At 44.6% G+C, this 12,420-nt stretch overlaps 2 protein-coding genes across 5 annotated transcripts in view; one reads left to right on the forward strand and one right to left on the reverse strand.

The window, feature by feature from the left end:
* Positions 1-12,117, reverse strand: part of entr1 (endosome associated trafficking regulator 1) — a 34,182-nt gene extending 22,065 nt beyond the window's left edge. The window contains exons 1-4 of one of the 2 annotated variants that reach the window (XM_056274344.1): positions 11,857-12,117; positions 9,772-9,881; positions 9,195-9,305; positions 30-148 (exon numbers count right to left, since the gene is read on the reverse strand). In XM_056274344.1, the coding sequence (XP_056130319.1) occupies positions 30-148; positions 9,195-9,305; positions 9,772-9,881; positions 11,857-11,902 (386 nt within the window). In that variant the 5' untranslated portion in view covers positions 11,903-12,117. The remainder of the gene's footprint in view (positions 1-29; positions 149-9,194; positions 9,306-9,771; positions 9,882-11,856) is intronic. The other variant, XM_056274352.1, reaches the window with a different exon arrangement.
* A 15-nt stretch (positions 12,118-12,132) lies between these two features.
* The window catches only part of chek2 (checkpoint kinase 2), a 253,196-nt gene continuing 252,908 nt past the window's right edge, over positions 12,133-12,420 (forward strand). Inside the window, exon 1 of one of the 3 annotated variants that reach the window (XM_056274315.1) lies at positions 12,133-12,293. The gene's annotated coding sequence lies outside the window, so the exon portion shown is untranslated. The remainder of the gene's footprint in view (positions 12,294-12,420) is intronic. The other 2 variants (XM_056274332.1, XM_056274324.1) reach the window with 2 other exon arrangements.

Here is a 12,420-nt window from a genome sequence, read left to right on the forward strand (position 1 = left end):
TGGGTTAAAAATGCTTTCTATAGACACACCTCATCTCTTCCTCCTCCTCCTCCTCCTCCTCCTCTTCCTCCTCATCAGGGAGCCACAGAGAGGAGCTGCTGTCCTCCTCACTGTGTGGAGGGAGCAGCCTGAAGTTCTCCTGCTGCTCCTTCAAGAGATGACAGAGACATATACTGTTATCCAGACCACCTCCAGTCTTTTCAGGGTCTTTAGCTAGCAGGCTGTCTGCAGCTTTCAGAGTTAAATTCAACACTTTTCCAGACCAGATATAAATAAATTTAAGACTGATTTTAAGAGAAATCATGCAGGAAGGTTTCAGTCAGCAGGTAAAGGAGCTTGTTCTTGACTTTAGAAAGACATAGCAAAAGACCTACACCCTTGCCTCTATCCATGAAGAGAAGGTGAGCAGCTTCAGACAAGAGTCAATTTATTTAGAGGGGTCACTTCAATGTTTTATAAATACTTGTCTTGGTACAGCCAGCTCTATACATACATACATATACATACATACATACATACTACTACTACTACTACTACTACTACTACTACTACTACAACCACCAATTTCAGCTGCTCCCGTTAGGGGGCGCCACAGCGGATCATCCATTTCCATTTCTTCCTGTCCTCTGCATCTTCCTCTGTCACACCAGCCACCTGCATGTCCTCCCTCACCACATTCATAAACCTCCTCTTTGGTCTTCCTCTTCTCCTCTTCCCTGGCAGCTCCATATTCAGCATCCTTCTCCCAATCTACCCAGCATCTCTCCTCCACACATGTCCAAACCATCTCAATCTTGTCTCTCTTGCTTTGTCTCCAAACTGTCCAACCTGAGCTGTCCCTCTAATATACTCGTTCCTAATCCTGTCCTTCTTCATCACTCCCAGTGAAATAGTCCATGGGCCAGACGATATTTCGGTACACTCAAGGTGGCAAAACTTACTTATAATTTTTGAAAGGATCCATGTCTGTCGATGATATTTTGGTATGATAACCATTCCTGAGTGGCAGCTGTATCCCAGTTATCAGCTCATGAAGTTAAGCACCCGCTAAACTAAATTGCATTTTAGACGCTGGTGCATATCCTGGTTTAGCCTCATGGTCAGGACATTTTTCAATGTTCTATAATATTGTCTTTGGTATCATTTTAAAGGGGACCTTCTTAGCTTTCATTCAAGCCCTGTTGTGGATATTTCTCACAAATATAGAGGTCACTTGAGCTCTTCAACCCGTCAATAACACACATCTTTCTGCAATTTTCGCCTAAACTATATACTTTCTTTTAGCCCTGTGGCATCTAGGAATATCAGGGACACAAAACACAAAAACTGGAATACTCACAGGACTGTAAAGATTCAGAAAATGTATAATATACCCATACTATTTCATTGTGTGAGGTGATTGTGAGCCTTAAATGAGAACTAGACCAAAGCCAGTTAGGTCACAAACTGGTCTCTATACATTTGTTTAAATACACAATCAAAATACATGATAAAAAGGAATACCATAGTGAGGTAATGAACTATTTTAATATTTTAAACAACATTGACATTTACATATACTTAGTCAATGATACATGTAATCCCATATCATTAGTGGGTATATGTAATGGTAATGGGTAGGGTAATGGGTATATGTGAATATGGTTACATTATTGTTATCAAGCTCTGGGTAACCAAGTCCAGAATCAACATCCTGTGCATCAATAGACTACTACCACAGTAATACCATCAGAATCATCACATTGTCATTCATCAAACTGCTCGTTTCTCTCATCATCTGACTCCCCAAGTTCAAAGTCCAGTTCTGGACCATCCTGCTGTTTTTGGTTACTGCAGGTCTGTAACCTGCACATGTCTGTGCATTGAAGTCCATTTGACAGGCACATGCAGCTTGGCATTTTGCATGAATGCACACACTTGCATGTTAGCATTTCCAAGACCACATCTGGTGCAGGTGGGGAACGCATCCAGTAAATGGCCAGCTTGCCTTCATCGTCTGTCCATCCATACTCAGTAGGGCTTGGCACCACAGGGTTAGCCTGCAGACAGCACTTCCATATTGCTGCCTGATAGTTGGCTCGTTGAACATGCATAAAGAGACAGTCTCTACATGGTGGCAGCTGGCTGGACTCAACCTCTCCCCTTTTGGTGCAGAAGAGCTGGTAACGCAGTTTGTTCACCTCAGCAGTGCTGCTATTAGCAACATACATCCGACAGGTGAACTGCTCAATTTTCTGGAACAGCTCATCACTCACATTCCATGTCTGTCCCAGTTGACTAAAAGTCTCTTGGCAGGAAGTGTGCTTTCTCACTATCTTCAGGGCATTCAGCTTCCCTCGACCAGCGAATGCACTGACAGTGTCGCAGCCTGTGAAGGCATGTAAGCCAATTAGGCTGTCACAGATGCTGTCTCCAAGTGAACTTGCCAGTTTGGTGATGTCGACAAACCGTGTGCGGTTCTGAGTCCCACACTTCTGGTAGATGGGACAGGTGATGTCCTTCTGGAAGCCAAGACAAAGCACCATGACATCAGTGTCCTCAGCTGTGATGATAACTGACTTTGAGCCCGCATTTGCTGCATGCAATGCATGCAGGAGCAGACGGGTGTCAGCTTCTTCATGTGTGGAGTGCAGTTCTGCTGCTTCCTCACACCCATCTTCTGTCAACTTGTAGCAGGTTTCCTCACAGGTCATGTACAACACCTTGCCATGCAGCATAGCTCTATCGTGGGAGTTTCCACTCTTCCACCAGAAACTTGATGAGACTGGTCTTGTTGGAGGAACTGCACAGAAATTTTCTCCACTGCTGGACGTGGTGTCCCCCTGCAAGATTCTTGTACTGGAGAGTGATGTCTCCACCCCGGTTCAGTCGTTCAGCATCTTTGATCGAAGTCTGGTGATAGACATCAAAAACAACATCAATCCTCCCACTCTGTGCTCCCTCATGGAGGACCTGGGTCAAGGCTGACTCTGCCACCTGTGCAAAGGTTTTGTTGTTGCCATTCATTTTTTGGACCAGGCTCATCCCATCAATGATGGAAGTAGATGGGATTGGGATGTCTTCTGCAGGAGATACATTCTTTTCAAGCTCTCTGGCAAGTGCAGCCTTGTTTGTTTTTCGTAAGGACCCATCAGCATTTGCCAGTGCCCATGGTAGTGGGCCCAATGGGTAGGCAAGGACATCCTTCAGATTCACCTTCCTGCTTTCAGCCACCAGGATCATGTGACTGAAAAGGTTTCTATCTGCCTTCAGAACCACATCCTGTGCTTTCTTTCCATGAGCTTGTTTTGTGCTGACATTGGAGAATGTTTTCAGACTTTGCTTGGTCATCTTGTCGTGGAATTTCACAGGTGGTGGGTCTGCATCTAACCTTGTTTGCTGGAATGCTTGGTAGGCCTCTTCTCCTTTCTCAAGAGCTCTCAAGAGATCTATGGTCACATCAGGTGGAGCCATGTTGCCAGTGGAGAGGCTAACCAAATCAATCTCATCAGGGGACATAGGATTGAGCCAGTTATTCTCCATAAGGTCCATGAGAGACTGGACATCTGCTTCATCTCTCTTGATCCTTGGACTCTGTAGATCTGGATGAGACCATTTGCACCTGCCTTGACCTGTCAGGTCTCTCAGCTGTCTGAGGTACATGCTTCTACACTCAGCTGTGAGATAATATTTGGTCACAGCTCCTGGCTTCAAGCTGAATCCCTTTGTCCCTCCAGCTGTTTGGGTGTCTTTGTTCACCGTTTCTTCTATAGCTTGGTCAACAGGGATTCGGCCAAAGGGATTGGTGGAGCCCAGTTGGACTGAGAAGCCTCCTTCCATGAATTCTGTGTATACATCTGGGTGTGTGATGGGCAGCTCAGACATCTGGGCGTAGTAGTAGGGGAGGTAGCGTGCATAATTCATCCTGTCATAAGCAAAGCACCATGGGATCATTGCTCGAATGCTAGCCAAGTGTAGCATCCAGTCTCCCTCTCTGGATGCTCGGATGAGCCCCAACAAGATTTCAACCATGTCCAAATAGGACATCCAGAAGTTCGAGAGGCTGCCGTTTCCACCTCTAAGGAACTCACGGTAGACTTCAAATAGATCCATGATGCGTGTACAAGAGCTGTTCTCGAGGACCTCCTTCAAAGCATGTTGTGAGACTTCTTTCCCAAGGCTGTCAATGGTCTTCAGTGTCTCATTCAGGTGAACCATGTCATTCCTGTGAGTTTCTTCCAACCAGGACAGGAAACCATTCAAGGTCAGTCGCATGAGAGCCTCATACAGGAGCTTGTGTAGTCGCACTGCCCTGTTGTACTTGCGGCCATCCATAACACCAGCAATTGAGCCTTCTGCAATCATGCCAGACTCAATGCAGCGGTCTTTGAGTCCAGCATCTTGGAAACGCTTTCCTATTATTGCCAGCAGTGTGCAGATGGTGTGGAATACCCCAAGCCTAACGATGATATCATGGAACTTGTCATGGTGTTTCCATGTGATCTCGACAGCCTTCGCATACAGGGCTTGGTCAAAGACACAGACAATCTTCCTCAGGCCTAAGCACTTCATGATGCTCAGTGACTGGTTAAGCACCTCGTTGACAGTAGACATTTGTGTCGCTGGAGCATTGATGGTAGGCAGATAGCCTATATTGTCGGGGATGACCGTCATCTCTCCTCGAGTCAGGATGTTGAAGCCTGTCCAGCTGCTGACTGACTGTTCTTCTTGTTGTGACATGCGTGCTAGGACCCAAAGAAGGTTTTTCTCTCTGGCAAGCTCAGTATTGGCTGCAGTATCGGCATCTGACTTTTTGCTTTGTGGTGGTCCTACCCGTTGTCCAGCATTGTAAGTTGGTAACATTGGTGGGGGTCCATCAATGCTTCTCTTCTTTGTTTTGGGAACAGTGGGCATGGGTTGGACAGGAAGTGGGTTGACTGGCTTTGCTTGCACAGCAATCCCATTGACTCTGTGAGATGTTCCCTCACCACTGACAGTTTCTTCAAGACGGTCGATATTGTCCCAGGCTAAAGTTGTGAATATGCCAGGATGGATGTTAGCTGGAAGGGCAATGCCACTCCCTGATGATGAGAGTTTCTGGAGACACAGGGCAGTGTTGATCTCTTCCATCTGTGAATAGGACACACTGTGACCAAGTCGGTTGAGGATGTTTATCAACTCTACATTTCCTGTCAACGATTTGACACTGAATGGCAGAACAATGTGCTTGGAAGGCTTGGTATTTCCACATGTCACTGCATATACTATGTCATGGCCAAATGACTGCAGAAGGCACTGCACTCTCTGGGATGCATGATCAGGATCATTTGAGCCTGTGAGTAGAGAGTACAGGAAGATAATGAGCGACTCTGGAATGGTAGGACATTCTGCTTCTGGTTTGACTTCAGGCGGCCAGGTTTGAGGAACATCTTGACTTTTAATGTCTGCTCTCAATTTGATGGCTGCTTTGGCTATAACATCTTGTGCACTGACACTTTTCAGGGTCTGCAGCTCCCTTTTGAGAGACTGATTTTCTTTGGCAAGTTCCCTCATGGACAAGTTATCGGGATAGAGGAGGAATTTTCCTTTCTCATCAGGGAATATCTGCAAGGCTCCAGCAAACTCACTCTCCAGGTTTCGCCTTATGTGCTTCTTGGTTGATTCCTTGACTTGGGCAATGCCTTGGGAGTTCATTGAAGCTACCAGTCTAGAAGAGAGATCAGTCATTGTCATCACTTGATGATTGCCAAAAAGCTCCATCCTGATGAAGAGGAACAGCTCATTGTATGCCTTATTCACAGCAGCTTCATACTGGGCTGCAGCATCATCATCTTCATTGCTGGCAACCTCTCCTTTGGAAACCTCTTCTTTGGTGTAAAGTCTATAGCATGACCTGTGGTAGTGCCCTTCAGCTGCTACAAGGTCTCTACTCACAATGGCAAGGATTCTGCTGTCCCTTTTCTTTGTGGCTGCACTCCTGATCTTTGCATCAGCTCGCAGTTCTCGCCACTGCACCAGTACTTCTCTCGTATTCTGTCTCTTGGAATATTTGCTGTTTTTCTGACAAAATATGCACTCTGCATCATAAGTCCTAGATGTACTTGGAGCATGTCGAGCTACTCTCTTAGATTGTTTCTCTTCAGCAGAGACACAACTTTTCTTTTCTTTTGCAAGGAGGCCATCAAGAATTTGCTTCATAGTGAAGATACTGCGACACTTTCTGTGGTAGTAGATTGCTGGAATCTGTCCCTCAGGAATGTCTTTTGCCAGTTTCAAATCTGGTGCATGATTTCGTATCTGAGCTGCCCTGAGCAGAGTTCTCCATGAGTCGACACTTTGTAGTGAAACCAGCTTATCTGTATCATCAGAACAGTGGATAATGCACTCCACCCGTGGGCGCTTTGGTATTGGGTAAAAACTTGCTTGTTCACCAGTGGCCATATTCAGTCAGTTTTCACCTGCCACATACAAACAAATACATGTAACTTAGGTGTATGAACACTACTAAAACAAAGTTTACTTTGCTTCACCAGCGTCATATTACCATTATTTATTTTACAAAGCCACAAATAGATACATTACCTAGTTGCTATGCAACAGCTGTATTTTGTCCACATGAGGCCGCTAAAATCAACACAAGATGAAAGTTCCTCGTAGCCACTTTAACTAATCATATTAACATATACATTAAAAGAACATGCTAACATTATGGGAAATTAGCTTACAATCTTCTCCAGAGTGAGACAAGAAGATAGATACCAGTTTCCTCTATATGTGTTTAGTAGAAAGCTATCTGGCTGCACGTTAGCCTAGCTTAGCACAATGAATGGAAGTACACAGTACTGGTTATCCTTGGTTGTTGGCCAACTAAGAACTGTCCCAGAGTTTAAGCTAGGCTAATCAGTACCAGGGGTGTTGAAATGCTATATTTGTAAAAATCTGGGCAAATACACAATCGTGAGAGGCACAGAAACAGGTTTCCTGAAAGAAAAATGAAATAGCTGCTCATTTGGAAAGGTTATCATGTATTATTTTACTTCTGTTAGTGTACCAAATAAAATGGCACCAGTGAAGTTGTGTCACCTTGGGTGATATCGATATCTGGTCTGACCCATGGACTAACTGGCTTTGGTCTAGTTAGTTTCTTAGTAATAATGCCCTTCTAATTTAAGGTTCACAATCACCTCACACAATGAAATAGTATGGGTATATTATACATTTCCTGAATCTTTACAGTCCTGTGAGTATTCCAGTTTTTGTGTTTTGTGTCCCTGATATTCCTCGATGCCACAGGGCTAAAAGAAAGTATATAGTTTAGGCGAACATTGCAGAAAGATGTGTGTTATTGACGGGTTGAAGAGCTCAAGTGACCTCTATATTTGTGAGAAATATCCACAACAGGGCTTGAATGAAAGCTAAGAAGGTCCCCTTTAAAATGATACCAAAGACAATATTATAGAACATTGAAAAATGTCCTGACCATGAGGCTAAACCAGGATATGCACCAGCGTCTAAAATGCAATTTAGTTTAGCGGGTGGTTAACTTCATGAGCTGATAACTGTGATACAGCTGCCACTCAGGAATGGTTATCATACCAAAATATCATCTACAGACATGGATCCTTTCAAAAATTATAAGTAAGTTTTGCCACCTTGAGTGTACCGAAATAGGAAATTTTGGGCTCTGGCCCATGGACTAAAAATCTTATCATCTTCATCTCTGCCCCCTCCAGCTCCGCCTCCTGTCTTTTCTTCAGTGCCACTGTCTCCAAACCATACAACATAGCTGGTCTCACTACCATCTTGTAAACCTTCCCTTTAACTCTTGCTGGTACCCTTCTGTCACACATCACTCCTGACAGTCTTCTCCACCCTCTCCATCCTGCCTGCACTCTCTTCTTCACCTCTCTTTCACACTCCCCGTTACTTTGAGCAGTTAGCCCCAAGTATTTTTTTGGGGAGGGGGGGGGAGATTTTCCCCCTTTTTCTCCCCAGTTGGATCCGGCCAACTACCCCACTCTTCCGAGCCATCCTGGTCACTGCTCCACCCCCTCTGCCGATCTGGGGAGGGCTGCAGACTACCACATGCTTCCTCCGATAGATGTGGAGTCGCCACCCACTTCTTTTCACCTGACAGTGAGGAGTTTCGCCAGGGGGGCGTAGCACGTGGAAGGGTCATGCTATTCCCCCCCAGTTCCCCTCCCCCCGAACAGGCGCCCCCACCGACCAAAGGAGGTGCTAGTGCAGCGACCAGGACACATAGCCACATCCAGCTTCCCACCCCCAGACATGACCAATTGTGTCTGTAGGACACCTGACCAAGCCGGAGGCAACACGGGGATTCGAACCGGCGATCCCTGTGTTGGTAGATAACGGAATAGACCGCTACGCTACCCTGATGCCCTCGATCCCAAGTATTTAAACACGTCCACCTTCGTCAACTCTACTCCTTGCATCCTCACCATTCCACTGTTCTCCCTCTCATTCACACATAGGTATTCCATCTTGCTCCTACTGACTTTCACTCCTCTTCTCTCCAGTGCATACCTCCACCTCTCCAGGCTCTCCTCCACCTGCTCCCTACTCTCACTACAGATCAGTGTCATCCACGAACAGCATAGTCCATGGAGACTCCTGCCTTACCTCATCTGTCAACCTGTCCATCACCACCGCAGCTCCATAAATACTACAGTAATGAAAATGTTTTTTTTTTTACATTTGGCTCATTACTTTTTGAACGTTGCAGCCAAAAAAAGACAAGCTAAAAGTCTCGAATTTGAGTTCAATTTCTCTGTGACAATCCATGAGTAAAAGGAATTGATTAATAAAACAGACATTATTGATTGCTGTATGGTGTATTCAGTTCATTCTGAGTTAAATGAAACCAACAGGTAATAGCAGCAGGTCAGTAATGCATTAGTAAAGCATTAGGAAGGCCCAGGGTTTTTATAGGCTATAACCATTTTGAATATACTACAGAACTCAACTAATTCTGTCAAAATACATTAAATCATATGAAAACTCAATTTAAAAATTAAGGCCTCACAAATTGAAATTTAAGACAAGCTAATGAATTTTAAGGTCTAATATTTGTAAAATTGAATTTAAGACATTTTAAGACTTTCTTAAGGACTTGCAGACATCCTATGATACTTCCTCCTGCCTGTCTGCAGTATCAGACTGGGGGGTGACGGTGTCACTGCTGATGTCACTACCTGCTGCATCACCATGCTGACTGAAGGCTCAGGGAAGAAACTGCACCTGATCTCTGGGTCAAAGGTAATCTTCCTGGGGTCAAGTCTACTCTGGCTGCCACTGTTGGTCTTCTGGAGACAGACAGAGAGATAAACCATCCGACATTCATATAGACGAAAGAAACAGACAGGCAAGCAGACATAGAGAGAAAGAAAAATGCAAGGACAAGCAGGCAGACAGACAGCAGAACAGACAGACATTCAGAAAGGCAGAATGACAAAAAGAAAGTTAGAGAGATAGACAGAAACAACCTGAGTCCAGCAGAAATGAAGGTAAATAACAGATTAATTGGAATCTGTTAAGCAAAATTATGGTTTTAAAAAGGAGCTTTAGAGAGAAAAGTCCAATTAAATGTACTGTAGTTATAGTGTAGTAGTAATAGAAGTAATTTTAGCTGCAGCAGTAGTAATAATAGTAAGTTTTAGTAGCAGTAGTAGTGGCAGTTTTAGGAGTAATAATAGTAGCAATAATATTGACATTCCATTATATCTAGCATGTCACTTTAGCAGTAGCTAACCTGTTCTCTCTAGTCTTTACCTTTGTAGCTGTCAGTGTGTCTGACTGCTCCAGGTCTGCGTTCTGGTTCTGATTCTTAGAACGGATGAACTCTCTAAAGGAGAACGGGTTCAGCTCTTCTCCCTCTTCATCTGGACATGTATAGTATGTGTTGAGGGGATAGCAAAGTGTTGTTAAATGAAGCTTGTACAGAAAAAAGTGAAGAGACAGTTTGTAGTACATTGCAGTCATTTAGCTGATGGAGTCATCACATCTGCCCTTTTGTTTTACCAATGCACCCTGAATGTCAGTAAAGCCAAGGAGCTTGTTCTTGACTTTAGAAAGACACAGCAAAAGACCTACACCCTTCTCTCTATCCTTGTAGAGAAGGTGAGCAGCTTCAGGTACCTTGGTGTTAGTCATTTTTTATTTGTATAGCCCAATATCACATCACTAAGGCCCTAACATGGACACTTCACACAGACACGTGGGTGAAAAAGGCGAGGCCGTGTCTTTTATCACCTTAGGCAACTGAAGAAGTTCAGTGTTTCCCCACAGATCCAGAGAATCATTTACTCTGGTGCCACTGGCAGCATCCTGGCAAGGTGCATCACCGCCTGGTATGGGAACTGTTCCTCTCAAGACCAAACAGCCCTGCAGAGAGTGGTAGGGACAGCTGAGCGTACCGCTGGGACCACAGTCACCCTTTACAGAACTTGTACACCAGGCAGTGCAGGACCAGCGCTAAAAGGATTATTATGGATCCCCATCACCTCAGTAATGGACTGTTTCAGCAGCTGCGGTCAGGCAGACGCCTCCACAGCCACAAGGCCAACACTGAGAGACTCAGAAGGAGTTTCTTCCCCCAGGCCAGTGTTTCTCAACCGGGGGTCCGCGGACCCCTAGTGGTCCGTGGTGTAATTGCAAGGGGTCCGTGAAAATAAAATATCTTTAAAAAAAGATCCTATGACATTTATAGAAATAGGATTATTTTACTCAAATGTGACTGAGACCTTTATCTACCTGAACTATAAAGGGTAACAGGACTTTTTTCTCTATTTACATCTGTTTCACAAGTGTAATTTATTGTATTTTAATAAGAGATCTCGCTCCCGTTTGCATTGTTAAAAGTTACTGCATAAAAATTCTGTTGTTACATATATCTGAAAGTTACTGAATACATATTCTGTTTTGTTACATATATCTGAAAGTTACTGCATAAGAATTCTGTTTTGTTAACTACTATATCTAAGTTACAACTGAAAGCTCTTATTTTTGCCCCAAAGAGTGAATAAATGCTATAATGCGATTTAAAATGCAGTTTCTACTGTTTCTATCAAATTGCAACCCCCCTCCCCCAAGATCAGGTGGAGGGGTCCTCAGGATAGATCAAAAATACGCAGGGGGTCCAGGACCCCAAAAAGGTTGAGAACCACTGCCCCAGGCCATAAGGACACTGGACACAACATGGCAACGACGGCTACATTTGTAATACTACTGCCACTTTGACCACTCTGCCTCAGACACTTCACTCATTCAGGCTATTAGCCCACTTGTATTGTATACTAACTGCACACAAGTATTTATCTGGATATGCCTTCTGTATACAACCCCCCCCCCGATATTCCTCTCTTTTTTCACTTTTAAAAATTTTATTGAATTTTTATTTTATTTTCATTTTCTTGTTATTGTTGTTCCATTTCTCTTGTTGCACAGTTTTGGAGTTTGCCAAAAATCATTTCACTGCTTACTGTACTTGTACATGAAGTATATGTGATAAATAAATCTTTGAATCTTGAAAAATGGATCTAAAGCCTGCTCCCATTTACTAAACAGACCATCCATCCATCCATCTATCCATCCACCCACCCAGCTATCCATCTATCCATCCACCCATCCATCCAAACCGCTCCGCCTGCTCTCAGGGTGCATCACACTAGCTAGCTGCTATGTCGTGTATTATAAGACGGAACTGGTTCAAGAGCCAGGAATCCATGAAATCCCGTCTCCACTCTAGTGTTCTGTTTAACGGGGGACTTTCCGAGGTTGATCGTAAACACGGGCAACATCGACTTTGTCCTAAACATAACGTAAATGAATACGCATACCATGACAGACGTCCCTCACCGTCTGTAATGACGAGAGTCTTCGTCTTCCTCTTCTGCTTGGACATGGTCACCGTGTGCGTGTCCCGGGGTGTCCGTTAGGTACAGGGCTTCTTCTTCTTCTGCTTCTGCTTCTGCTTCTTCTTCTTCTTCTTCTTCTTCTTCTTCTTCTTCTTCTTCTTCTTCTTCTTCTTCTTCTTCTTCTTCTTCTTCTTCTTCTTCTAAAACAGCTAACTAGCTAACTAGCTAAGTAGCCCAGCCCATCTGCCAGGTTAGCGGACCAAACCCGGAAACAGCGCCGACACGCGCTAAGTCGCCAACTTTTCATTGGCCAGGACGCGGCTGTGACGCAACAGGAACATTTTGTGTTTCTCGCGGGCTAGTTGAGGGAACACGCGGGGGTCGGACCGAGGCGGCGAGCTGGTTTCGACAGGTCTCCGAGTCCCGTCTTCGCGGAAGGTAAACCCGGTCTGCCGTCAGACAGGGACTTTTGCTGACAGAGCGAGTGGATGAACGGGCAGATGAGCGACTTATACCGGAATCAGAATCTGTCGGTTCTGCTTTATGGCTTAATGACGACATTTCT

This window comes from Lampris incognitus, chromosome 1 (assembly GCF_029633865.1).
Source record: "Lampris incognitus isolate fLamInc1 chromosome 1, fLamInc1.hap2, whole genome shotgun sequence".
Lineage (NCBI taxonomy): Eukaryota > Metazoa > Chordata > Actinopteri > Lampriformes > Lampridae > Lampris > Lampris incognitus.